The sequence below is a fragment of the Dipodomys merriami genome, unplaced genomic scaffold, assembly GCF_024711535.1.
Source record: "Dipodomys merriami isolate MVZ:Mamm:240054 unplaced genomic scaffold, mDipMer1.0.p SCAF_20, whole genome shotgun sequence".
Taxonomy (NCBI): domain Eukaryota; kingdom Metazoa; phylum Chordata; class Mammalia; order Rodentia; family Heteromyidae; genus Dipodomys; species Dipodomys merriami.
Window position 1 is genome coordinate 30,544,150 of NW_027203382.1, and position 24,785 is coordinate 30,568,934.

Sequence of the window (24,785 nt, forward strand, 5' to 3'; positions counted from 1 at the left end):
GTCCCTCCATCTCACTCGACTTCTCCCAGAGCTACCCGCATCTTGAACCTGCGCTCCTTCCCCATCGATTCACACCTCTGTTTCCCATAATTTCCTTAGCCAGGAGGACCAGAGGTCAGGGCCTTGGGCAGCCCGACTCCGCACCGCCAGATTTCTTATCGCCCTCGTTTGGGCTGCTTCCATACTTGCGCCCCCACGGCTCGTGGACCAATGGGCGGCTTTTGGTTTTGAGACTCGGCCAGCTATTGGTTGGCTGAGCCGTGGTGAGAGATGGTGCGGTGGTTGTTCTCCGTCTGGGTGAGAGCTGTGGGTGGTTGTTAAGGCGACTGCTCGTGACGTAGTCCGTCAGGCCTCGGAGTCACCAGATGATTGGCTAGACGATCGGAAGATCGTTTGTGATTGGTCGCGAGCTCGTTAGTCCCGAGCGTGCGTAAGGGCAGATTTCCTTCCGCTCCGCGTCTCCGTTGGCTGGAGACGGCGGAGCACCGGCACTAAGGGGGGTTCGGTGGCCTCTGATGAGATCCGGAGGTGAGGCGGGCGTTGGCTGTTGAAGGGGAACCCGGGGGGGGATTGGGGCCGTGTTGGTAGCGGTACCCGGGGAGTGATTGCGGGTCGCCCCTGGCCGGTCCTGGCGGGAGCTGCGGTGCCGGTCACTTTGCGGGTGTGGCGGCCCTGTGCGTTCGCGCGCGCGCTAACTGCGGGGAGACGTCCTTGAGGCCCAGAGAGCCGGGTGGCGGCGGGCCCCGTGGCGAGGGTCCTCGCGGCCAGGGTCGCCGCGGGCCGGGCCGGTCCTGAAGGGCGGGCCGGCCGACCGGCCTTCGGGTGACTGCCGCCGCCGCCGGTGCCCTGGCGGGGCGTCGCCTCGTTGGTCCGCCCGGTCGGAAGTAAGCAGTACCGGCCGAGGCCGTTGGGACCCTGAGACCAACGGGCGCCCAGTAGGGCGACCCTGGACGCCCCCCTTTCCTGGAGGATTGCTGAGGGTTGGGGGCAGTGAGGCCGGCGGCGCTCAAAGAGGATGGGAGGAAGGACCGCGGAGGCCGGGCGCTGCTCTAACTCCGGGCCTGTTAGGACCCGGACGAGGAAGAGCTCCGTGAACCCAAACCCTTGCACCCGCGGAGACAGATCCGGTCCTTTTTGTTGAGAACGGGCCGGCGCAGTACCGAGCCCAGAATAGGACCATACCCAGGACGCACCGGAGACTGCTTTCTCCTTCGTGCTCTTCAGCCTAGGGGCGTTGTCTCGTTGGTGTTGATGACTTTAGTTCAAACCTTGTAAGCTTTCCTTCTTGGGTTAGAGAAAACACACCTTGGAGGTGATTTTTGTGGTAGGAGCAAATGTGTACCCCCTTTCCCGCGGTCAGTATTTGTGTCAGTATTTGAGGATATGCCTTCTTGGACTTTGTCCTGAGGAAGGAAAGTATTTTAGAGCCATACTGAATAATCGTGCTTAACTTCAGCGCCTTAAAAAGCAGTGATTTTTTTTTTTTTAAACTGGGATTTTCTACCGCTGTGAAAGACTTTTGAGAAGCTGTTAGCGACAGGCCTTGCAGGAGTAGGGAGCCCAGCCCAAAATCCTTTTTGAGAATCATTTAGCACTGGACAGCCATGTAAGTTTCTTCTGTGCTTTTCATCGGCTGCCTCTATTGATAATTTTGTGTTGTCCATTCATGTTACTGAACATCCAGATGGCCCTTGGCAGAAATGAGATTTCCCATCCCTGGTGGTAGAGAATAATTTTGAGATAAAACTAGATTTTTTTTTTTTGTTGTTAAACTTGCATTAAGGACAAATGTGAATTAGTAACATGAAGGGTTAAGGTAATATGCATACATTTTAGCATTAACATGAAGATTTGTGTCTGACACAAATGGCCATTTCTAGATGAAGTGTGCATGTGGGATTGTGTGGCATGTGTGTACATCCTAATCTCATGGTTTAATTTGTATTCATAGACAAATGGATCATATTATATAAACATCTTTAGGTTAACTCATAAAACTGCCAGTATTTGAAATTTGATTCCCACTCCCCCAGCCTACAGATAGGAGTTTGGTTCCACTTAATACTTTGACAACTTGGAGCTCCAAGTGAATGGAAAGATGTAATTTACAAATGCTGTCTTGTAACAGAATTGCATGTAGAATCCAGCCTTCCTTTTCCCAGTGCAAGATCCTGATGACTTTTTAGGATAGTAGTTTGAGATGGGGAATGAATGCTAGATCATCTTGGGATTAAAAGTGACTTCAATATAAGACAGGTTTTGCCTTCAAAGAGACATGTGCACATTAATTTGAGAACAGTGTAAAACACTATAGAATCAAATGGTGAAGCACATAATACAGGAGAAGTGATACTGAAAAGAAAGCATCCGAGTGCCATAGCATATTTTTCTGTGATTGGCCATGGGAGATGGGTTCAGTAGCAGACTGCATAAGTTTAAGGATTCCAGTGAACTTAATTAGCATACTATCAAAGACTGAAATGTTTTCAGTATATTTTCATTCTGAATAAGCAAAGCATAGGTTGCTTATTTCCCTTATTTTCTTCAAGTAAAAGTTGTTTTCTATTAATACTGTGTTGAATTTATATGGGATGTTCTGTAGTAATACTTGGAATTGCTGATGAAGGTGAAGATTAGATCGTATGGCATATGCTTGCTTTGCATGATCACCGAGAAATGGGAAGGGTACTGTGAGAAATGAGATTGTTTATAGTTATGGTTACTTGGGACCTACCTTTGTAGGTTGCTCAGGTTGCATTTCCACATAGGGCAGCTGTTTGGGGCTGATGAATACATTTTTCCTGAATGTTGAAAAGGTAACATCTGGGGGCGGGGGGTGTGAGAGGAAGGAGAAAATCCAGAATTAACAATGCAGCAGAAAACCTATTTGAAGCTAAACATCATGTGCCTAATATTTAAATGTGGATTTATGCTGAATAAATTTGTAATCTAAATTTGAACTGCTTCCTGGTTGCAGTTCAGATTTTAATTGAATTTTTAATAGTGTTGAAAAATAATGCTTCATGGGTTGAAAGAAGATTTTCTAGCCTGTTTGTGATTTATGTTTAGGTATGGAAAATTAGAAATAATTTCAATATAGATTTTAGACTAATTTACTTTCTGGGATATTGAATAGAAAGTATTTTATTAAATAGAAAGTATTTTGCTCATTTTCCAGGTATTTGTTCAATTCTGCTATATCTGAGTTTAAGATACTGGAGAGCAAAATGACAACAGTCAAGATGCAAGGTTGAAAGATCAGGATACATGCCACATTTGGAGACCTTTAGCCATTGCTAACCTTTTAAAATTGTGATCCACAATTCTTAACCACAGTAAGAAATGTGTGTTATGTTGGAAGCCAGAATATGCATATGAATAGTTTTACTACAGATGGAGTTTCAAGAAATTATACTTATCCATACTATGTGTCTTCCCTAACCTCTACTTTAAATATTATTTTTTAAAATTTCATTAAAAATATTTAAAATATCCTTACCAACAAAATTAACTTTGTGGTTTGGATTAATCCAGTAAAGGGTTGTGACCTACAGCTTGAAAACTAGTTAATCTGGCTGGTGGCTAAGTGTAGAGATTGTAGAGTGATGCAGTTGATTACCAAGAGATGATACTTGGGTAACTGCATCATTCCTAAAAGCTACTTTTTTTTTCCTTTCCCATATATCTTTAGATAGGTGAGTGCTCTCTTTTCTTCATTTCCTTCCTGTCTTTAAATGATGAATCACTTTCTTAATAAATATGAGACTAATTTGAATTCTTGCTAGAGTGGTAAATCTGTGAGCTTAGTTTTTAAATTATAATTTTATTTTTGAATAATTGCAAGCATGGAGATATTTAGTCCTAAGCTCAAATCTCTTCAGGGTTCTGTTGGGAATTAGTTTAAATCCTGTTCTTAATGCTTAACCTGTTTTAGTCTAGTTTGATTAGTAGTAAAAGTTTAGGAGCATTTTATATTTAATGTTTAGTCTTCTATCTCTTATTTTTGATCCATAAAGCAGCCACATCAAAGTCTTGTCTTTTTTTTTTTTAATGTAGAAACATCTATCAGAAAGGACTTTTTCTAGTGATATTATTATAGGTGTTTGATGGACTGTAATGGGTTTCTGCCCTTGAGCAGCTTATAGATTAATATGTTTCAGCGAGTAGATTGAAACTTAACCTTTGTGTAATCAGAATGTAAATGATGAAGAGCTGCTCATGTGTTTTATAACCAAACAATTAGAAAATGCAAAGTGTTCTCAGTGTTTTTTTGTTTTGTTTTCTAAAACTTGAATTTTTTTTTTTTTTTAAAGAAATGACTGGGTTATTGAGTCCTGCAGAACACTGGGCTTGGCTCTAGAAGTACAAAGGCTGAGAGATGTACCCAGCTCTTATGAAGGCAGACTTGGGATAGGGGGTTCTGACCTTTATACTCTCCTCTGGCACTCATCTCTGTATCCTTCTGTCCTTCTGTGCTCACCTTTGGCCATCTCTGCCCTGTGGTAACCCCTGTGTCTGCCTCCTTGTTTCTCCACAGCTCCCAGAGCCCACTGGGCATCTCTGTGACTATATTATTATAAGAACGAAATGACTGAATGAATGACCAGCAAGCATTTTTCAGAAGGAGGAGGAAGAGGAAAGGAGGGAAAAGGAGGGAGGAGGGAGGGAAGGATTGCTTATCAGTTGGTTGCCAATGGATCATGAGTCCTTTTAATTTTAGCATTATTTTCCAGAATCGTAAGGAACACTCATTGTTTCTGTACAAGACACTTTACATACAAGGCAGGGTTAGCTGTATACCAAGCATTCTCATTTGTTCTTCCCAGGATCCAAGGATTCTGCAGCTACGATGTTGTCGAGACTTTTCCGAATGCATGGCCTCTTTGTGGCCTCCCATCCCTGGGAAGTCATAGTGGGGACCGTGACACTGACCATCTGTATGATGTCCATGAACATGTTCACTGGTAACAACAAGATCTGTGGTTGGAATTATGAGTGTCCAAAATTTGAAGAGGTCAGTGAAATTATCTTGATACTGACTAAATTATACTTCCGTTCCTAAAGAGTATCTCCTTTTAGAAAACTTGTAGCCAAAAAATTATGTCTTTCTTTTAAATCTCATGAATTTACCTCAGATTTGTTTACTTACATGGGAATGGTAATGCAATAGATATGCTCTTGACTTTTTGTATACAAGTGAGTAGAATTGACTTAATTGAAAAATAAATCTTTTGTAAGTGGCTGCCAGTGAAAGATGTAATAAATTGGCATTACAGTGAGTTATTTAAAAATTCATTTAATATTTTATTTGTATTTTGATACTTTTTGTTTTTTTATTGATACTTTCAATAAGCAATATGCTTACATTTATATGTGGTACTTGTAAACTAATGATATTTAAAATAAAAATTCTTATTTTTATTGCTTTTTTAAAAAGTTCATGCTATTAGAACTTCATTTTTTATTCCTTCCAATAGGATGTTTTGAGCAGTGACATTATAATCCTAACGATAACAAGATGCATAGCGATCCTGTATATTTACTTCCAGTTCCAGAATTTACGCCAACTTGGATCAAAATATATTTTAGGTAATACATTTATGTTTCTTATGGCCAGCAGATTTTTAATTTCCTATTCAGATGAACAGTTTGTTCACATCATGTGTTTGGAAATGTGTGTATTGCTACTGGGTAGTAGTAGTAGTTTCTATTCTTACTACTAGGAACTAGACATTCTAAAACTTTGGGACCTTATTTAATAATATGGAGAAAATTTGTACTCTATCTCAGTGTCTTTGGGTAAACTAAGTAATACTATTTTTGTAATGAAGAGTAAAGGTTTTTCAGTGTTGAATTTTGTCTATTTTAGGTATTGCTGGCCTCTTCACAATTTTTTCCAGTTTTGTATTCAGTACAGTTGTCATTCACTTTTTAGATAAAGAACTTACAGGCTTGAAGTAAGTATTTAAAGCCAAAAATGTATGTTTTTCTCAAAAATATAATTTTAAGAACTTAATGTGCTGTAAAAATAATACATGAATTTACAGGAGAGTAGAAACTGAGGAAATTTTTCATGTAACCTTACTATTAGCTAATTTTAACTGCTGTTAGAATGTTAACATGTTCTTTCACACTTATGTTTAAACTTTCTAACATTATACTAATTTTTTTTATAATTGTACGCTTTTAATAATAGCATCTTTCTAAGTCCTTAATATTTAACTGTATTTTTAGGGATGTGCTATGTATTCTCCTATATCAATATTTTATAGTTAATCTTCTAATGTTGGATTATTAGGTTAATTTTCCTTGTTAATAACACCAGTGAGTATATTTGTAGACAAATTTTTATTCATTCATAATTATTTCCTTAGGATATATCTCTGGGATTGGGATAGCCTTTCTTTTTGGTAGCTTTTTTTGGTGCTACTTACCATCTAGAAAGTTTAATTTATCCTTCTACAAGTAGTGATTAATGAACAGTTTTTAAAAAATATATTCCATGTTTTTCTCAATACTAATTTAAGGTATTTTTTGTTTTTTGTTTCTGTACTGGGGTTTGATCTCAGGGACTAGGTACTGTCTCTTAGCTTTTTCACTCAAAGTTGAGTCACAGCTCCACTTCCAGATTTTTGGTGGTTATTTTGCAATAAGTATCTTTTGGACTTCCCTGCTTGGGTTGGTTTCAAACTGTCATTCTTGGATCTCAGCCTCCTGACTAGCTAGGGTTACAGGTGCTAGCCACCACTGCTGGCCCTAAGGATTTTTTAAATTAATGACATTTTTCTATTAAGTTAATAGCATTAGTGAGTTTTTCCATATAAATATATTTACATTTTATCATTAAAAACATTGGTGGTATTGAAGTTTGAACTCCGGATCTTGTACTTGTTAGGCAAGAGCTCTACCACTCGAATGTACACACACCTTCTCAGCCTTTTTTGCTTTTTAGTTTATTTTTTAGGTAAGGTTTTGTGCTTTTGCCCAGGCTAGCCTTGAACTTTGGTCTTTCTACTTGTGACTTATAGTAGGTATGATTACAGGTATGCAGGAGCATACCAGTACACCCAGTTTGCATTTTAGGCATAGGATCATCCTAACTTTTTTATGTATGTACTGGCCTTGAACCATGCTCTTATGTACTTCCCATTGTAGTAGCTGGAATAAGCATATAAGCTCATCTGTCATTTTTAATAGCTATTGTGATTAGTATGAGGATATACCAAAGAAGTATTGCGAAAACTTTTTGATCTGCAGAAAGGTACATATACTGTAGGATCATACAAAGTATGGAGGGGAGTTTTGGTTTAAGATAGATTTTTTTAAAACCTATTTTTCCTCTTACTAAATGTATCTACTCTTTTTATTTTTCCCCAGTGAAGCTTTGCCTTTTTTCCTACTTTTGATTGATCTTTCCAGAGCAAGTGCATTAGCAAAGTTTGCTCTAAGTTCTAACTCACAGGTAAGTTTTACTTATATAAGATAGGAATGTGATTAAAATTCCCGTTTTAAAGTTTGTTTACACCAATAGGAAAAATTACAGTTTTTTCATAGCTTAAGATTCAGAGACTTCCTTACATTTTCAGTTTAATTCTGAAGCACTAAGAATGATCTGTATAAGTGCCCAAAGAATAGTCCTTTTTATCCAGTGACTCAAATAAGATTTCATAGTTACTGGAATTTAGCGTTTTCTCTGGTTTGAAAGTTTTCAGAAATTACAGTTAAATGACTTGGATAAGTGGAAAAGAATCTTATCTAGTAAGATAATAGAGAACAGATCGGATCTGATGGGAAATAACAGCAGGGAAGATTCAATTTTAAGCCCTTTGAATTGTTACTGGGATTATTTCCCATCCTAAATTTCATCTTAATGTTCTTTAAGTCACTTAAAAAAGAAAATCTTAACTTTAGCCTAGTGCCTGTAATCCTGGTTAGTCAGGAGATTGAGCTCTGAGGATCATGATTTGAAGCAAGCCCAGGCAGGAAATTCCATGAGACTGTTATCTCCAATTAACTATCAAACAATCAAAGTGTAGCTGTGGCTCCAGTGGTAGAGTGCTAACCTTGAGCACAAAAAGCCAAGGATATCACCTGGGCCCTGAGTTCAAGCCCAAGGACCTGCACACACAAAAAGAAAAAACCTTTACCATTTTTATAAGCGATCTTGTATCAGAGTATCTTGAATATAAAACAGCTTATCAATCTTAAACCAAGTTCCCCTCTATATTTTGTATGATCCTGCTGTGTATGATTATGTGTTCAATGAATGTTTGTGATCGTTTGAATATGCTGACAAGGAAATGATTTAAGTTTTATAATACTAACATGGCCTCAAAAAATTTAAAGCTTCTGTTGGTGGTAGCCAAATATAATATTGAGTAGGATTTAATTATGTGGAATTTAAATGACAGGATTCTTGTAATACCTTGAAGGAATATTCCCTAGAACAATTGGTAAGAGAAGCAGGGTATAATATATAAGTTCATTTTCATTTATTTCTCTGTATTACTACTGTTCTTTGTATTTAGAACACCTTAGTTATGAATTTCATCATATGAAAAGTACATTAGGTTTTAGTGTAAGTCCTAGGACTCTTATATTTTAGAAATTACTTTGTTCTTTACCCTCATTATGTGTTTGGTCTGTTTATTAGGATGAAGTAAGGGAAAATATTGCTCGTGGAATGGCAATTTTGGGTCCCACATTCACCCTTGATGCTCTTGTTGAATGTCTTGTGATTGGTGTTGGTACCATGTCAGGTTTGTAAGCAGTTTAATAATAACTGACATTTAATAATATTTTTAGCAAGTCACTGAAGAGGAAAAAAATATCCTAGCTTTGCAGCTTGTTCTTAAATTCTGACTTCAGTTACTCTGAAAGTTGAAATTGTATCAATGTGTGGATATATTTGACTTGTGCTTGTTCACTTTGCTGCAAATGTAGTAGTTGATATTTTCACTCTTGCCATTTTCTTTTTTTTGAAGGGGCAGTGGGTATTTGTTTTTTTTTGGTCTAAGTTCAGGGGCTTGAAATCAGGGCCTGGGATTGGCTCTGAGCTTTTTAGCTCAAAGCTAGTACCTACTACTTGAGCCACAGCTCCACTTCTAGTTTATTGGAAATAAGAGGCTCATGGACTTACCTGCTTGGGCTGGCTTTGGACCATGATCCTCAGATCTCAGCCCCCTAAGTTGCTAGGATTACAAGCATGAGGGACTGTCACCCACCTTGCCATTTCCTCTATGTTCTGTTTTGTAGTATATTTTTTGTGTGTGGTTTTTAACAATTATATGCCAAGCTTGATCTGCTCTTGCTTTTCTCAGACTAAATTAGTGAGTTGATTCTTTGAGTTTTAATTGCCATTTTAGGAGACAGTGCAGGAAGAGTCAAGTACCTAATAAGGTGGTTGGGAAGAGTTAAACAGATAGTAAGTCCATCTTAGCGAGTACCCAGTATGTTTCAGCATGTTTCCTCATCCTTCATTGGTACTAATTAAGTACTAATATATAGGGTGCAAATTATTGCCTTGCTGGAAAATTAGTATCATGGTATTGGGGAGGTCTCCTAATTATTAGGACTGGATTTTATGGCTTTCTCTTGAAGATCATACTTGTATTTTTTGAGCTAGGGTTTGCTATGTAATCCAGGCTAGTCTAGAAGCTAAGATCTTCCTGCCTCTGGCTCTCAAGTACTGGCATTATATGCATGTGCTACCATGTCCTGCTGAAGATTATGCTTATTTGGTTAACTATTATTCTGGTATTTTTCCTTATCCTCCTTAATAAGAGAGGCTTATTCCTTCAGAAATAACTTGCTTTAAAAGCAAGTAGTTGATTTCTGTTAGGTAATATACTAAATCAATAATGTGACTTTTGTGGCTAAAAATGAAATAAAGTCAGTAGTTAATATTGGAGGAATAGAAGTTTTCTTCAGAGTGGCTTATCCTTTATATTCTTATCCAAAAACAAGATGTTGCCATTTGCTAAGAGAAAGACAAAAACATTTTTGGCTTATTATATATATATATATTAAAACAAAATTACCATGCCTGGTCTTGGGTTGTTGGGAACTTGAGAAGACAAGGTCTCTCTGCTTTTGAGGGATCAAGAGATCCCCAGTAATTCTTGTTGTTCTCTAAGCTTTAGCTTCACTGTTGAGTTAATTCTATATCCCGTAGATGGCAGAGTTTACTGTAATAATATTAAAAAAAATTAGCAAAAATATACAAATGAGCTTTATTACATTTTAATGTACGTTGATCAGATACTTTGATCAAATTCTATAGCATATCAATACAATGTTTTTAAACCCCTTTTCTCCTTATGCCACCTTTTGAACGGTTTTTGGTGGGTTTATGTTATTTTCTATAATAATAATCACTCTCCCTTTCCTTTTCCTCTTTTCTGTACCCATATTTTCACATAAGTGTTCTTCTGTGGGGAAAGTCATTTATACATATGGTACCAAATACATGTAGTTTAATGCTTTGAATTTTTCTCTGAACAGGGGTGCGTCAACTAGAAATAATGTGTTGCTTTGGCTGCATGTCAGTTCTTGCCAACTACTTCGTGTTCATGACTTTTTTCCCAGCATGTGTGTCATTGGTATTAGAGGTACGGACACATCTTACTTATGGCATTAGCAGAACAGTAATATTGCACATTGCATCAGTTAAATAAAATTAGAACCTTTTAATCTATTGCTTTTACTTTTTAGCTTTCTCGGGAAAGTCGTGAGGGTCGTCCAATTTGGCAGCTCAGCCATTTTGCCCGGGTTTTGGAAGAAGAAGAAAATAAACCAAATCCTGTAACCCAGAGGGTCAAAATGATTATGGTAATAGCAGTTTTCTTTATCTGTCAGTTTACAATTGGAGCAATTTTTTTTAAATTTCCTTTTTCTTTATAGTCTTCAGCTTCTAGTGAGATTTCACTATATTCCCTTTTCATTTGCTCATTTCTTTGAAGCTGCTAGTCTTTGTCTCCCCACTAAATGCCTCCACCTCTCTTTGAAACCTGTTCGGGATGTTTGAATAGTAATGGGGTTCTACTGTTAGTCATGTAGTGACTTTCTTATGCTGAGGAGAAGCCAAGGAAGATCGTGGTATGGTTGTCAGTTGTTAGGGACGAGAAATTTAAATTCTAGTAAGAATCAAAAGATACATAATTTTTAAATTTTATTTCAGTCTTTAGGCCTGGTTCTTGTTCATGCTCATAGTCGCTGGATAGCTGATCCTTCTCCTCAAAATAGCACGGCAGAACACTCAAAGGTTTCTTTAGGACTGGATGAAAATGTGTCCAAGAGAATTGAACCAAGTGTTTCCCTTTGGCAGTTTTACCTTTCCAAGTAAGTGTACAGAAGCTTACTGTATTGTTCATTAGTCATAGTACTCTGTGCCCTTTAAGTATAGTTTGTACATTTTATATTTGCTTTCTTTATTTAGAATGATCAGCATGGATATTGAACAAGTTATTACCCTAAGTTTAGCTCTCCTTCTGGCTGTCAAATACATCTTCTTTGAACAAGCAGAAACAGAATCTACACTCTCGTTAAAAAATCCTATCACATCTCCTGTTGTGACCCCAAAGAAAGCCCAAGAGAACTGTTGTAGACGAGAGCCTCTGCTGGTCAGAAATAACCAAAAATTCCAGACTGTGGAGGAAGAGACTGGGATAAGCCAAGAAAGAAAAGGTAATTTATTCCCCATTTCTTCCATTGATTTGTCACAGCATCCTTTTAAACAGTGATTTTCAATGTTTTGAGATTTCTTTTGGTCTTTTGAACAGTTGAAGTGATAAAACCTTTACTGGCTGAAACTGACACCTCAAACAGAGCTACATTTGTGCTTGGTGGCTCCTCCTTACCCAGTACTCCATCAATAATGGGGACACAGGAACCTGAGATTGAACTTCCCAAGGAACCTCGATCTAATGAAGAATGTCTGGAGATACTTGGTAATGCAGAGGTGAGGCTAAGCATCAACACCTACTTGGAAATTTTCATTAAAAAGGAGCTTTTTTTTATTAAAGGAAAAACTAGAATCTTCTGGGTACTAAATTCTACGCATTGTGTTGCATGGTTTACACTTATGATGAGTGAGATATGTGGAATTATCTCTACTTCTCAGATGAGAAACCCAACAGGAAATGGAGCAGGATCTGAAATATTCTGGTTCTAGACTCAAAAACTAACACTGATTTTTTATTGTTTTCTTTGAGATGAGCAACTATTGCATTTTTTTCATGGGTGTAGACTGAAAGTGTATATCACAGAGGTGAACTTCAAAGTTAGAAGAAATTTTGTCATTTTTGTTTAAGGTTGAACTAATGTGGAAGCTAGGTTTCTTCTACCTCACAATCATACAACAACAGTCATTTTAACACAAATACTATATTCCATCCATATCTCCTTAATCTGATTGACTTAAAATTTTTTTCATGTAGAACATATTCCTTTCCCTCCTCAGCTTTATTCAGGCAGGATGGCAAATAAAATTATAGAAAGAAGACTAATTAACCATGTAAATATATTATTTGTCCAAGAACTAAAATGTAAACATACACAGTAGTTTGGACAACACTTGTAATATCTAACATACACTGTAGGTTTGTACAGTCATATTTAATTTTCTATTTACTACATATTAATGAAAATCTGTCTTTGTAATGTAAAAATAACAGTGCTATGGTATTCATAGTCACTTGGCATTGCTTAATTACATGATTTTAAAACAATGTTGTAATATCTTTCTATTAAAAATGGCAGTGGTAGTTGTAGTTGGGCACTGGTGGTCATAGTTACTTAGGAGGTTGAGATCTGAGGATCACAGTTCAAAGCCAGCCTGGACAGGAAAGCCCACAAGACTGTTATCTCCTATCTCTATCTTGAGCTTGTAGCTCAGGTGGTAGAGTACTAGCCTTGAGCAAAAAAGCTCAGGAACAGCACTCAGGACCTGTGTTCAAGCTCCAGGAATGGCACAAAAATAAAATAAAATGAAATAAATAAAAATGGCAGTGATATAAAAGATTTATATAATTTAGAATTGTGAATAATGAAAGTATCATCTTTCAGGTCTTCTATCACCTCCCTCTCTGATCTCTGTAACCTTTTCTTGTTTTCCTAATTCTTTAGAAAGGTGCGAAATTCCTTAGTGATGCTGAGATCATACAATTGGTCAATGCTAAGCATATCCCAGCTTACAAATTGGAAACGCTGATGGAAACCCATGAACGAGGTGTATCTATTCGCCGACAGTTACTTTCCAAAAAGCTTCCGGAGCCTTCTTCTCTCCAATATCTACCTTACAGAGATTATAATTACTCCTTGGTATGTTCTTTACTTCTTAGAGGTTTGCCTTGTAGCTTCTTCAGTCTTTTTTCCTTTGACTTTTTTTTTTAATAGGTATCATATTCTTTCAAAAATTATTCTAATTTCATATTCTGTTTATATAGGTCATAGGTTATTTTTCCTGTTATCATTATTGGAAAGTTTTTGGCATTTTCAAGTGCTTTTAAAAAGCAAATATAATTTTTGTTGAAAAAATGTACTCAAGAATTAAGTTTTAAGAAAGTTACTAATATTGAGAATGGAGTGGCTATGTATTTGTAATGTAGATATGAAATTCACTCATTGTCTGACTTTGCAGGTGATGGGAGCCTGTTGTGAGAATGTTATTGGGTATATGCCCATCCCTGTTGGAGTAGCAGGACCTCTGTGCTTAGATGGAAAGGAGTTTCAGGTTCCAATGGCAACAACAGAAGGTTGTCTTGTGGCCAGCACCAATAGGGGCTGCAGAGCAATAGGAGTAAGTTGGAATTTAATTTGCTTATTTAAAAATATACCCTTAAGCAAATAAACCCTTAAGTAACCAGATTTGGGGATAATCAAGGACACCTTGTGGGACAAGCAAAAGTGTCTTTCGGATTCATGTGCTTCTGTATTTTGTAGCTTGGTGGAGGTGCCAGCAGCCGAGTCCTTGGGGACGGGATGACTCGAGGCCCGGTGGTGCGTCTTCCCCGGGCTTGTGACTCTGCAGAAGTGAAGGCCTGGCTTGAAACACCTGAAGGGTTTGCAATGATCAAGGAGGCCTTTGATAGCACCAGCAGGTGTGCGAAAGCATTTATATACTTGTCCATGTTCATTTCAGAACCATTTTCTATGATTGCTAAATATTACAATTACTGATATTTTGTCTGCTAAATATAACACAAGAGTCACAGTTTGAATTTACTCTCACGTGAACTGTTTATGCCTGTTTGAGAGTGGGGAGGAAGTTGATTCCAATACTTGTTAGTATAAAAGGGTGTAAAATAATAAATTTGGCTAGACTTTTGTTTTGCCTTGAGAATTATCTCTGGGGAAAAGGATTAAGCAGGATTAGTAGATGTTTACCTTGGATGCTTAAAGTTGTTTAATGAGTATGCAAAAAGCATAATCCTTATAACTGATAACCCCGTTATAGTTTGTACTAGTTTTTTTTTTTAAATTTAGAGTATTTAGTTTTATTATGAAAATGTTGTCTATAGCCCATCTTCAGTGGTCTCTTTGTTTAATTAAAGGAGAAAATGAGTAATCTTTTTGAGATTCCTCCAACAATATTCATCTTAAGCATGAAATAACAACTATTTAAGGTCACGTCCATCATCTTAAAAGAATAAATGTCTTTGCTTCTTTCATTTACAGATTTGCACGCCTACAGAAACTTCATGTGAGTATGGCTGGACGCAACCTTTATATACGTTTTCAGTCCAGGACAGGAGATGCCATGGGCATGAACATGATTTCCAAGGTGAGCATGCATACACTGTGTGTGAAAGTGGCTGGAATGAGAAGTTGTAGGAATAATTGTCCCAGGAGACAGGAGTTGGCTGAGGGAGATGAGAGTGAGGATAGACTTATCTATGGCCCTTTCAGGTACCATGTACATGAAAAGATCAATATTGGTTTATCATAGGTTTTGATACATAAATCAGGCATGGCATTGTACATATTCTGAGCCAACTAGGAAGAATGTTGAGTTTAATATTTTAGAATTTTGTCTAAAAACAAAACTTTGTTTGCTGAGGTATGGGATTGGGGAGGGTGGGGTGCACAGATTCTGTTTCAGTGGTAGAGTGAAAGTACATGCTTAGCACACATGAAGTTTTAGGTTCAGGTCCCGGCATTACTACCTCACTCAGGAAAAAAGAACAGGCTTGTAAAAAATCCCTTGAAACCTCTTCTAGAGACTTTGAGACTTTGTCTTTAAGGTGTTAGGTATATATGATATATGTGTATGGTCTGCTTGTTTCCCCAGTTTGTGTATGGCTTATATTTTGCTGATATTTGTTATTTTCCGGATAAAAAATTAAAATCAGATCTGTTTATAAGGGCTATTCAGAAAGGAAAATGACAAAAAAATTGAAGGTAGGATCTTGAGAAGATAATTCACATTCATGGTCAGAGTAGCATTACTCATAGTAGCCAAGAGGTAGATACAACTGGAGTGTCTATTGGTGGATACAGGGACAAATAAGGTGGATGGATGTGTAAGATGGGAGGATATTCTGACACCTGGACAAATGAGTCTTGAGAGGACATTAGGTTGGGTGGAAGAAGTTAGTCACAAGATACAAAGTCTGATTCTACTTTTTTCTCAGGTAGTTAGAACAGTCAAATTCATAGACTACAAGTAGAATAGTGTTTACCCAGGGATGTTAGGGAGAGTAGAAAATAGGTGATGCTTGTTTAGTGAGTTGTAGAGCTTTAGTTTTTGTAAGATAAAAGGATGCTGGATAATAAAATTTGAATAAACCTAACACTATATGTACATTACCACAATTTTAAAAAATTTGCAATACATAGGTTTTGAATTGTTGTTACTCATTAATTGAATTAACAACTAATTAGATCTACTTTTCTTTACAGATTATTAGCCTTTAGACAACAGTTTACCAAGTATTACATGTTGATCAAAGATTGAGTTACTTTGCAGTGACATGAATGTATTTCTTGTATCCTGTTTGGTATTTTGACTTTCTGCATTCATTAATGTCTACAACAAACTCATTTTTCAAACTTAGAAACACATTAGGGATCTGTACGTAATCAAGTTACTCAGTGATGATTATGAAATAGCTTTTTTTTTGGTCAGTCTTGGGGCTTGAGCTCAGGGCCTGGGTGCTGTCCCTGAGCTTTTTTAAAAGCTCAAGGCTAGCATTTTGAGCCAAAGCACCACTTTCAGCTTTCTGGTAGTTAATTGAAGAAAATAGTCTCATGGACTTTACTGCTTGGGCAGGCTTTGAATCGTGATCCTCAGATCTCAGCCTCCCTAGCAGTTAGGATTATAGCCATGAGCCATTGACAACAGCTTGAAATAGCTGTTTCTTTTGCGTTTTACTTCTCTGAAGTATGTTCTTCTCTGTACTTAAAGAATAAGTGTAAACAAGCCTTGTGATCTATAAGAATGAATATGCATTTTAATTTTGTTGTGGTTAACAGGGTACAGAGAAAGCACTTTCAAAACTTCAAGAGTATTTCCCTGAAATGCAAATTCTAGCTGTTAGTGGGAACTACTGTACCGACAAGAAGCCTGCTGCTATAAATTGGATTGAAGGAAGAGGAAAGACTGTAGTTTGTGAAGCTGTCATTCCAGCCAAGGTTGTCCGAGAAGTGAGTGATGGGTTGCATATCTTACCTTTTTAGTTTTGTAATCTTCAGTTGGATACAAACATTGGGGAAAAGAGTATTGATATTGTTAATAAAATTAGATTTATGAGGTAGCCTTTCCACTAACGTAGCTGTTTTACTGTATAGCACCCATTTGTGTGGGGCATTCACAGAAACAAAACTTCCAGATAATCTATTTATCCCCGACATGGCTTAAACTGGACTACATCTAAATAATTTTTTTTTCTGGAGATACATAGATCTGGGTCACATGCCTGTTGACTCTCCTGGAGGAAGACATAAAATGTTCACTACTGTCTTCTAGGTATTAAAGACAACCACAGAAGCTCTGATTGATGTAAATATTAACAAGAATCTGGTGGGCTCTGCCATGGCTGGAAGCATAGGAGGCTACAATGCGCATGCGGCAAACATTGTCACTGCTATCTACATTGCCTGTGGACAGGTGAGCGCTCCTGCCTCCACTTCTCTTTTCTGTTGTTCTAAAAAGATAAAGAGTATACTGTACATGTTTTTGGTTTTTTCCTAGGACGCAGCACAGAATGTTGGTAGTTCAAATTGTATTACCTTAATGGAAGCAACTGGTCCCACAAATGAAGACTTATATATCAGTTGTACCATGCCCTCAATAGAAATTGGAACTGTGGGCGGTGGGACCAACCTGCTACCTCAGCAAGCCTGTCTACAGGTATGACAGACACATCATGCACAGAGTCCATTGACTTTGAGCCTAGCTATGACTTCATAGGATTCTGTGTCTGACTCTGCACATTACTTCCTTCCAAACTGTGGCTTAACTAGTGTGACCAGATGAGCACAGCTTATTCAGGCATACAGTTTATCAGTTTCAAGAGTAGATTAAGTATAAAGATGAATATGCATTGCTGTTCAGCTATCAAATCTTGGGAATGTAGTATTTTCAGAGTCTAGTTCTAGTCTGATGCCCTCATAGTTCTAGTTTTAATAATTGTTTTTCATGACATCAAGGCTGAATTTTCATCTCTCTTGCTCTGGCTACAGATGCTAGGTGTTCAAGGAGCATGCCAAGACAATCCCGGGGAAAATGCCCGGCAGCTTGCCCGAATTGTGTGTGGTACAGTGATGGCTGGAGAGTTGTCTCTGATGGCAGCCTTAGCAGCAGGACACCTTGTCAGAAGTCACATGATTCACAACAGGTCAGACTTCAAGACATCTTGAATATGTTTTCTCTATACTTTAAAAGAAACACAATGCTAGGCGCTGTTGGCTCTGCCTGTAATCCTAGCTACTTAGGAGATTGAGATCTGAGGATCGTGGTTCAAAGCTAGTCTATGCCACAAAGTCCTTGAGACTCTTTATTTCGAGAAAACTGTAAGTGGCAAAGTACTAGTGTATTAGTTTTGAACACAAAAGCTCAGGGACAGTGCCAAAGCCCTGAGTTTAAGCCCTGCAACTGACCAAAAAAAAAAAAAAATGCAGTATAGATCTTAATACTTATGTCTCAGAAGTTTCCATTTCTGACATTCCAGTTACTTGTCTTTTTTTCCCCCTACTGTAGGTCAAAGATAAATTTACAAGCCCTTCAAGGAACTTGCACCAACAAGGCAGCGTGAATTGCCTGACAGTTCTGAACTGCAACACGGGCATTGGGTTCTAAAAGACTAACATAAAATCTGTGAATTAAAACTATCAATGCAGTGTCTTGTGGAAGATGGGTAGATGTGATCAGGGAGACAACTGCTTGCTATGTAGCTCTTTCTTCAAGAGGTTCAAGGTCCTTCTGTGCAAACTCCTCAGATGTGAAAACAGCGTAGCACTTTACATGCTGTGCTCTTTGGGAAAATCTCAACATGGATATGCTTGAATGCATTACAGATGATTCCACCACTCATTCTGGAAGGCAATACAAGCTGGAGAAAGGTGTTTTTGTTTGATGAAGTGATGATGTTCATGGTGATCTGTATGAGATTGCTCTTCCCCCCAACCTCATGGGTTAAAAATGGATTTTTAAATTATATGGTAGCTGATAGACTTCTAATTTTATAGTTAATTTATTTAGTCTAGGTTGTAGAACTTAGTTAAGTTTATTTTTTGTAAACTAATGATTCATTTGGTGCTGGTATTTTGATTTTGGGGAAATAACCAACATTATTCAGAAAGGGACCTGCTTCAGGGGAAAAACTTTTTCTCAAATGACAGAAAAATGTGCTAAACTGTGCTAAATAGTTCTTAATCAGGGAAACAACTGCATTTCTCTCTGTAGGCTATTTGTTCCAAGAGGCCTCTTGTCAAAGTATGTGTTTGCTGAGACTAGCTACAGTATGTTTTTAGCATTATGCTTGCAGAAAGTCTTATGCTTGTCGATGAATACATCACAGCTGTTAATGTTAATTAGCCGAGGGTGACTTGTCAAGTACAAGCAAGCCTCTGACCTTTTTCAGAATGTAGAGTGTGGTAACACACTTTTGAAAAGAACCCTATCATTTCTCTAAGCCAACTTTTATTTCTTTAAAGACATTTATATTGGTTTAGCTGAAAAAATCTAGGTTTTTTTTTTCATAAGCAACTATCAAATATGTATATGTTGTAATAAAGCTTCTTAAGCTAGTTTCTTGAAAGTGTTTAAGAAATAAAAATCAACTTGTATACTGAAACACTCTAGCTTGGGCTGAGAAGATGAAGGTGTTTAATGTCTAGGAATCCTTGGCTTGCTTGTCAAGCCTAATGAAGGGAAAGCTAGTTTGCAGAGCTAATGACGGAACCATGTGAATGGCCCTGGAGCTATGTGCCTTGCTCCTGTGGCCAGGAGGTTGGTGACTGAATCATTTACACAGGCTCTGATCGACCCATAAAAGCTCCCAGCTTCCTCAGGGGGTCAGCAGAGTTGTTGAGTCTTAATTTTTTTTTAATGTACAAGTTTTGTATAAATAATAAAGAACTCCTTATTTTGTATTACATATAATGCTTCAAGTTTGGTCTTGAAAAGCTGATGTCTGTAGAAGATGAACTATGAAACATTCCAGTAATGCTGAGGCAGCATGGAGAGCCTTAGTGAAGTATCTACAGTATTATCGTGGAAGACTGATCTTTCCTGTCGTTTGTAAAGTTGAAATTGCTCCTCTTGTGACTTTTCTGCCAGTGACTTATTTATCTGAGCTTTACCTGGAAGTGGCAGTGGAAAGTGTGTGTTCATTTTGGTGACTGTAACCAGTATCATCTTGGTAAACTAATGTTTTGTACAATTACTAAATCGTATACCTTTTATTATAGAGTACATTTTTCTAGTTCTAGTAAATTATGAAAAGGAAGTTCATACTGATTAAGTATAAGCAGCAGCCTTTTTTGTTTGGTTTTATTAAGCTTGAGGCCTGGAAATTTGCAGATTCTGGCCGAATGGCAATCTAGTTCCTCCTAGGTCATGTGATCATTATCTGCCATTCTCCATTCTGTTCTCCAACTCTGCAACCTTAATGGCAGGTTGGTTCTGATATCCACCAGAGTACCACTTTTGGATATGAAGTTTGGGCGGGGTAGTTAAGGGGGAGAGGAAATAAAGCTTGGATAGACAATATGAAATGGTTTTTTCAAGTGGTGTATCTAAGCTAAAGATTTCTACAGCTTCATGTCACTGAGGTTGACTTCTTTAGAAGAGCCAACATTTGCAATTGACTCCTTTTGCCTTTGTTAGACGAAAAGGCATTAGCTGGACACTTTCTTTTGAAATGACCTGTGAGCAGCAGTGTGGTCAGTCCCCTCCTGCAGGGAGCTGGCTAGACAAAAGCAGTGGACTTCCAAACCGCTTCCTGCTTGGGTGAACTGATGAGCAAAGAGGTGGCAGGGCAGGTGCGTTAGCTTTGCTTGCATTACAGTAACAAATAGTTAAGTCAACTTAAAAAAGGAAAGGTTTATCTTGGGTTGAAGATACTGAGGTTTCAGTCCAAGACTGATTGGCCTTGCTGCTCTGGGCCTGTGGAGCCACAGTATGTCTCAGAGGGAGTACAATGTGTTAAGAATTGCAAATGGTTGACCCCAGAGAGAGAACCATAATCCCCTTAGAAGGCACAACCCCAATGATGCTCCCTCTTACTAGGCCCATGTTTTAAAGTTTCTGTCATCTCCGAATAGTAACTCAAGCTGTGTACCATGCTTTTTTCATATGGGCCCTTGGAGGGCATTGCAGATTCAAACTACAGCAATAGATATTTCCTTTTAGGGGAAGTTGTATATTTAAATCCTAAGAGAGCATCTCATAACAAAAGAGTCCCAGCTCAAAGAAGGGCATTATAGCAAACACTGGTAACAATGTGCTGTGTACCAGAAGTTGAGGTAAATTGGGGTTCACTTTCTCAAATTCTCTTCCACAAGGCTGGACCAAATCAGACTGTGAGCAAAGCAAACCCACACATGGGTACACCTAATGCACCAGGCATCTTTGCCCACTTGTTCCTAAGCCTCAAAGCTCTGAACTCCATTGGAATTCACTTGAGCAAGAAATCCAGTAAACAGCATCAAGGTAATTAAAAGGAAAATCTCACGATGCTAGCAAAATCACAAGGATCATATTCATTTTGTTGGCAAAACTTGGGGAAGAAAGCATGAATCCTGTATTGATACTATGTACACCCTGTGTTGATATGTGGAGCTTCTTTCTGTGACTTGGAAACCATTCAAAGTACAGCACAGTAGGAAGAAACTTGGCTTAGGTGGGAGGTAGCTATAGGTGAACAGTAGGAGCAATTCTGGCTCAGTCAGGACTCTAAAATCAGAAGCACTGGACTAAAGAATAAGTCCTACCTGATGAATGATGAACCACCTCTCAATCCAGCACTTAACAGCCCTGAGGAGGTGACCCAAGAGCCTGTCAGTTCCACTGGGGACCTCAAGGTTTCTCCAGTACAGCCATCAGGTTTCAGTATGCTCCTGCTCCCTTACAATAGGAAAAGGAAGACCACATTGAGGGAGCTGGAAAGGGAGACTGCCATTCTATTCTTGCTCTGATACTAACTAGCTGTGCGACCTCAGGTTTTCTTTGCTTCATTATCCTGTGTCACCAAATTCCCTTATTTGTAAAATAAACTAGTGGGATTAAACTGACTTGTAAGGCTTTCTCTAGCTTTACAGTCTATGAGATGCTGTATTTATATATTCAGAATCACTCATCCAAAAGGAGGAAAAACGTATTTTAGTGGTTGTGACACAGACCTCATGTACATACCTATTCTAGGTAACAGCCTAGGCCTCCTGCACAGCACATAGGCTTCTCAGTTCAGCCACTTGTCTCCCTTGGCAGCAGCCAACTACTTAAACCTCTGCAACCTGGATACTGAGTGTACACAGCACCTGTTTCCTCTCTGGATATTGGATTCAGCATTTGTGTGTATGAGACAGGGCTCCATCTCTTGCTTTTGTCCAGGGCTGGCTTGGGACCCTGATCTTTAATTCACCTGGACAGCTGTGGTATGTGACACTGTTCCTGGCTTAGTGTTTCTTTAAAAGTTTTAATTCCAGCCGGGCGCTGGTGGCTCACGCCTATAATCCTAGCTACTCAGGAGGCTGAGATCTGAGGATCGCGGTTCAAAGCCAGCCGGGGCAGGAGAGACCATGAGACTCCTATCTCCAATAAACCACCAGAAAAACAGAAGTGGCGCTGTAGCTCAAGTGGTAGAGCGCTCGCCTTGAGCTGAAGAGCTGAGGGACAGCGCCCAGGCCCAGAGTTCAAGCCCCACAACCGACAAAAAAAAAAAAAAAAAGTTTTAATTCCATTCTGTGATACTTAACATACATTTTTTTTTTTTTGGCCAATATTGGAGCTTGAACTTACACTTCTGCTCTTTCTCCTTTATCCCTTCTTTTTCAATTATGTCTTCTCACTGAAATTAAAACTCCCTTGTTCTTCCAGCTCCACTTACTCCTTACAATGTCCATGCTTTAAAAAAAAAGCATGAGCACAGCATTATTGTAGAATAAGAGGGGAGGGCTGTGTGTGCTTTGAGAATGCTGAGTGATGAAAGGAAATAAATTCACCTGGCTGGGGAAATTTACCAAACAGGACCAAGGAGATATGGACCACAGGAGGAGGGAAAGGCCAAAGTGGTTAAAGATGCCTTGAAACATAGTCTGAAGTCGAGGAGACACTTTTGGAGTTAAGGTCATTACAGAACCACTTAGCAAGAGGCCTGCTGTATTAAAGGTTAATTACTAATGGCAGGGTAATCATTTGGGGAAGGGAATATCACCTAAGAGAGACAAAGATCTCCACTGTTCTTCCAGATTTGAACTCTCACGTAGATAGTACTTTGCAAATATGTGAGCAACTATTGGGTAGTTCTTTTGGAGATATATTTCCACTCTTAGCAAAACAAAAATCTCTCCATTTCTAACACTGGCATGGGAATTATTTACAAGGAAAAACATTAATAGTTGGTTTATTTCATGTGCAAACAAAACCAGGCAGTGACATTCCTGATGTCAGGTGTGTGCATAACCCCTAGTGGACATATGGTAACCTGGACCCCAGACAAGTGACTTTGTTCTGTCCAAAGCCCTCAAATGTTTGTTTTCCTACTTCTAGCACTCTAAAAAATAGTACCAATGGGCTGGGAAGGCGGCTCAGTGGTAGGGTGCTTGCCTTGCATGCATGAGGCTCTGGGTTTGATTCCTTAGCAGAAAAAGCCGGAAGTGGCCCTGTGGCTCAAGTGGTAGAGTGCTTGCCTTAGCTGAAGAGCTGAGGGACAGTGCCCAGGCCCAGAGTTCAGGCCCCACAACCGGACCCCCCCCCAAAAAAAAAAGAGTACCTAGCACGTACTTGCAGTTGCCTTCATAACTTATCTGCATGGTGCATTAAAAATTTCAAAGCATTTAAAAATACATTATTGTGTTGGGCACTGGTGGCTCATACCAGTAATACTAGCTACTCAGGAGGCTGAGATCTTTGGACTGTAGTTTGAAGCCAGCCTGGGCAGCAAAGTCTGTGAGACAATCTCCAATTAACTACCCCCAAAAAGTGGAGCTGTGGCTTAAATGGTAGAATGTTATATCCTTGTGCAAAAATGCACAGGGATAGTGCCCAGGCTCTGAGTTCAGGCTCCAGGACTGGTGCACGCATGTGCGTGCGCACACACACACACACATGCAATTACTGTGCTCTTCTCCAAAACTCATGATGTACCCCAGTAAGTGGTTTTGTATTATTTTAGAGATTACAATAGATTTAAGACACAGGTTGTCCAAGATCAAACTTGTTTAGGTGAGAAAAGCCAGAAAACTTAATCTTCCTTCTTATTGTTTGTTGAATATGCAAGTAATCAGGAATAAGGAAAATGACTTCAAAATCACAAAAAAATGTATTAGCTGTTAGGAATGGAAGAAAAGCTACTATCACTGCCCATAAATTATAACAGGCATATTCACTAGGGGATGGGAGCATACCTTTGTGTTTTAGAGAGCTTAGCAAGTGTGAAGCCCTGGAGTCAACCCTAGCACTAGCAAAATAATTGTTGGATGCTATTAAGTTGCACAGAAGTTGGTGAACTTGTTAAAACACAGTAATAACCCATTTTCGATTCACCTTTAAACCAATTTATAATCCAGAATCCAAGAAAACAAATGTGTTACACTTGTTTCATGTACCTTATTCAAATGCTCCTGATCTCAAAGCCCATTTCCTTTTAATGTGGATATGTTCCTAAAAAGCTTACAAAAGTAGTGAAGGTCAGATATTCTGTTTACTTCTCTATCACTAGTCCTTGAACACTGCAAGGCATACCATAAGGTGTTCAGTAAGTATTTGCAGTGAGAGTGCTTGCTTAGCCTGAATAAGGCCTTGGATTTAAACCCCAGCATCACAAAAAAAAATACAAAAATATTCACTCTTGGAACTGTTTTGGATACTGAAGAATTACTGATACCTAAATACCAAATGGTTTGGACATTTGCTAACCCTTGGGTCAGCTGCTGGCCATAAATTTCTTGCTCTAAGAAACTAGAAACCACATTAAAGCAGCTTGGGATAAATCCAAAGCCTCCAGTGTAGGTCATTCTGTGGCAGGTGACTCACAAAACACAAGTAACTATATTGGAACTTGCCCATGGGTTCAAAGATTTAAGTTAAAATATCTTCCATGGACTTACTTGTGTATCAGTTG

At 38.6% G+C, this 24,785-nt stretch overlaps 1 protein-coding gene across 3 annotated transcripts; it reads left to right on the forward strand.

The window, feature by feature from the left end:
• Positions 1-439: 439 nt before the first annotated feature.
• Hmgcr (3-hydroxy-3-methylglutaryl-CoA reductase) lies at positions 440-18,564 on the forward strand. Of its 3 annotated transcripts, none has more exons than XM_070031368.1 (20): positions 440-528; positions 4,827-5,014; positions 5,478-5,589; positions 5,870-5,957; positions 7,378-7,462; positions 8,654-8,759; positions 10,504-10,610; positions 10,714-10,830; positions 11,180-11,340; positions 11,438-11,685; positions 11,781-11,959; positions 13,126-13,320; positions 13,640-13,798; positions 13,942-14,099; positions 14,677-14,782; positions 16,474-16,644; positions 16,967-17,107; positions 17,192-17,350; positions 17,683-17,837; positions 18,200-18,564. In XM_070031368.1, the coding sequence occupies exons 1-20, from the start codon at positions 516-518 to the stop codon at positions 18,252-18,254; spliced, it is 2,703 nt and encodes a 900-aa protein (XP_069887469.1). In that variant the 5' UTR covers positions 440-515; the 3' UTR covers positions 18,255-18,564. The 3 variants fall into 3 exon arrangements, with proteins under 3 accessions (XP_069887469.1, XP_069887470.1, XP_069887471.1); XM_070031369.1 differs by lacking the exon at positions 440-528 and adding an exon at positions 783-884; XM_070031370.1 differs by lacking the exons at positions 440-528; positions 5,870-5,957 and having other exon boundaries at positions 4,924-5,014.
• Positions 18,565-24,785: the final 6,221 nt, after the last annotated feature.

Coding starts and splice junctions, on each gene's coding strand:
- Hmgcr (XM_070031368.1), top strand. Junction 8,760..10,503: donor TGGTGTTGGTACCATGTCAG/GTTTGTAAGCAG, acceptor TTCTCTGAACAG/GGGTGCGTCAACTAGAAATA. Junction 17,351..17,682: donor CTCAGCAAGCCTGTCTACAG/GTATGACAGACA, acceptor CTCTGGCTACAG/ATGCTAGGTGTTCAAGGAGC.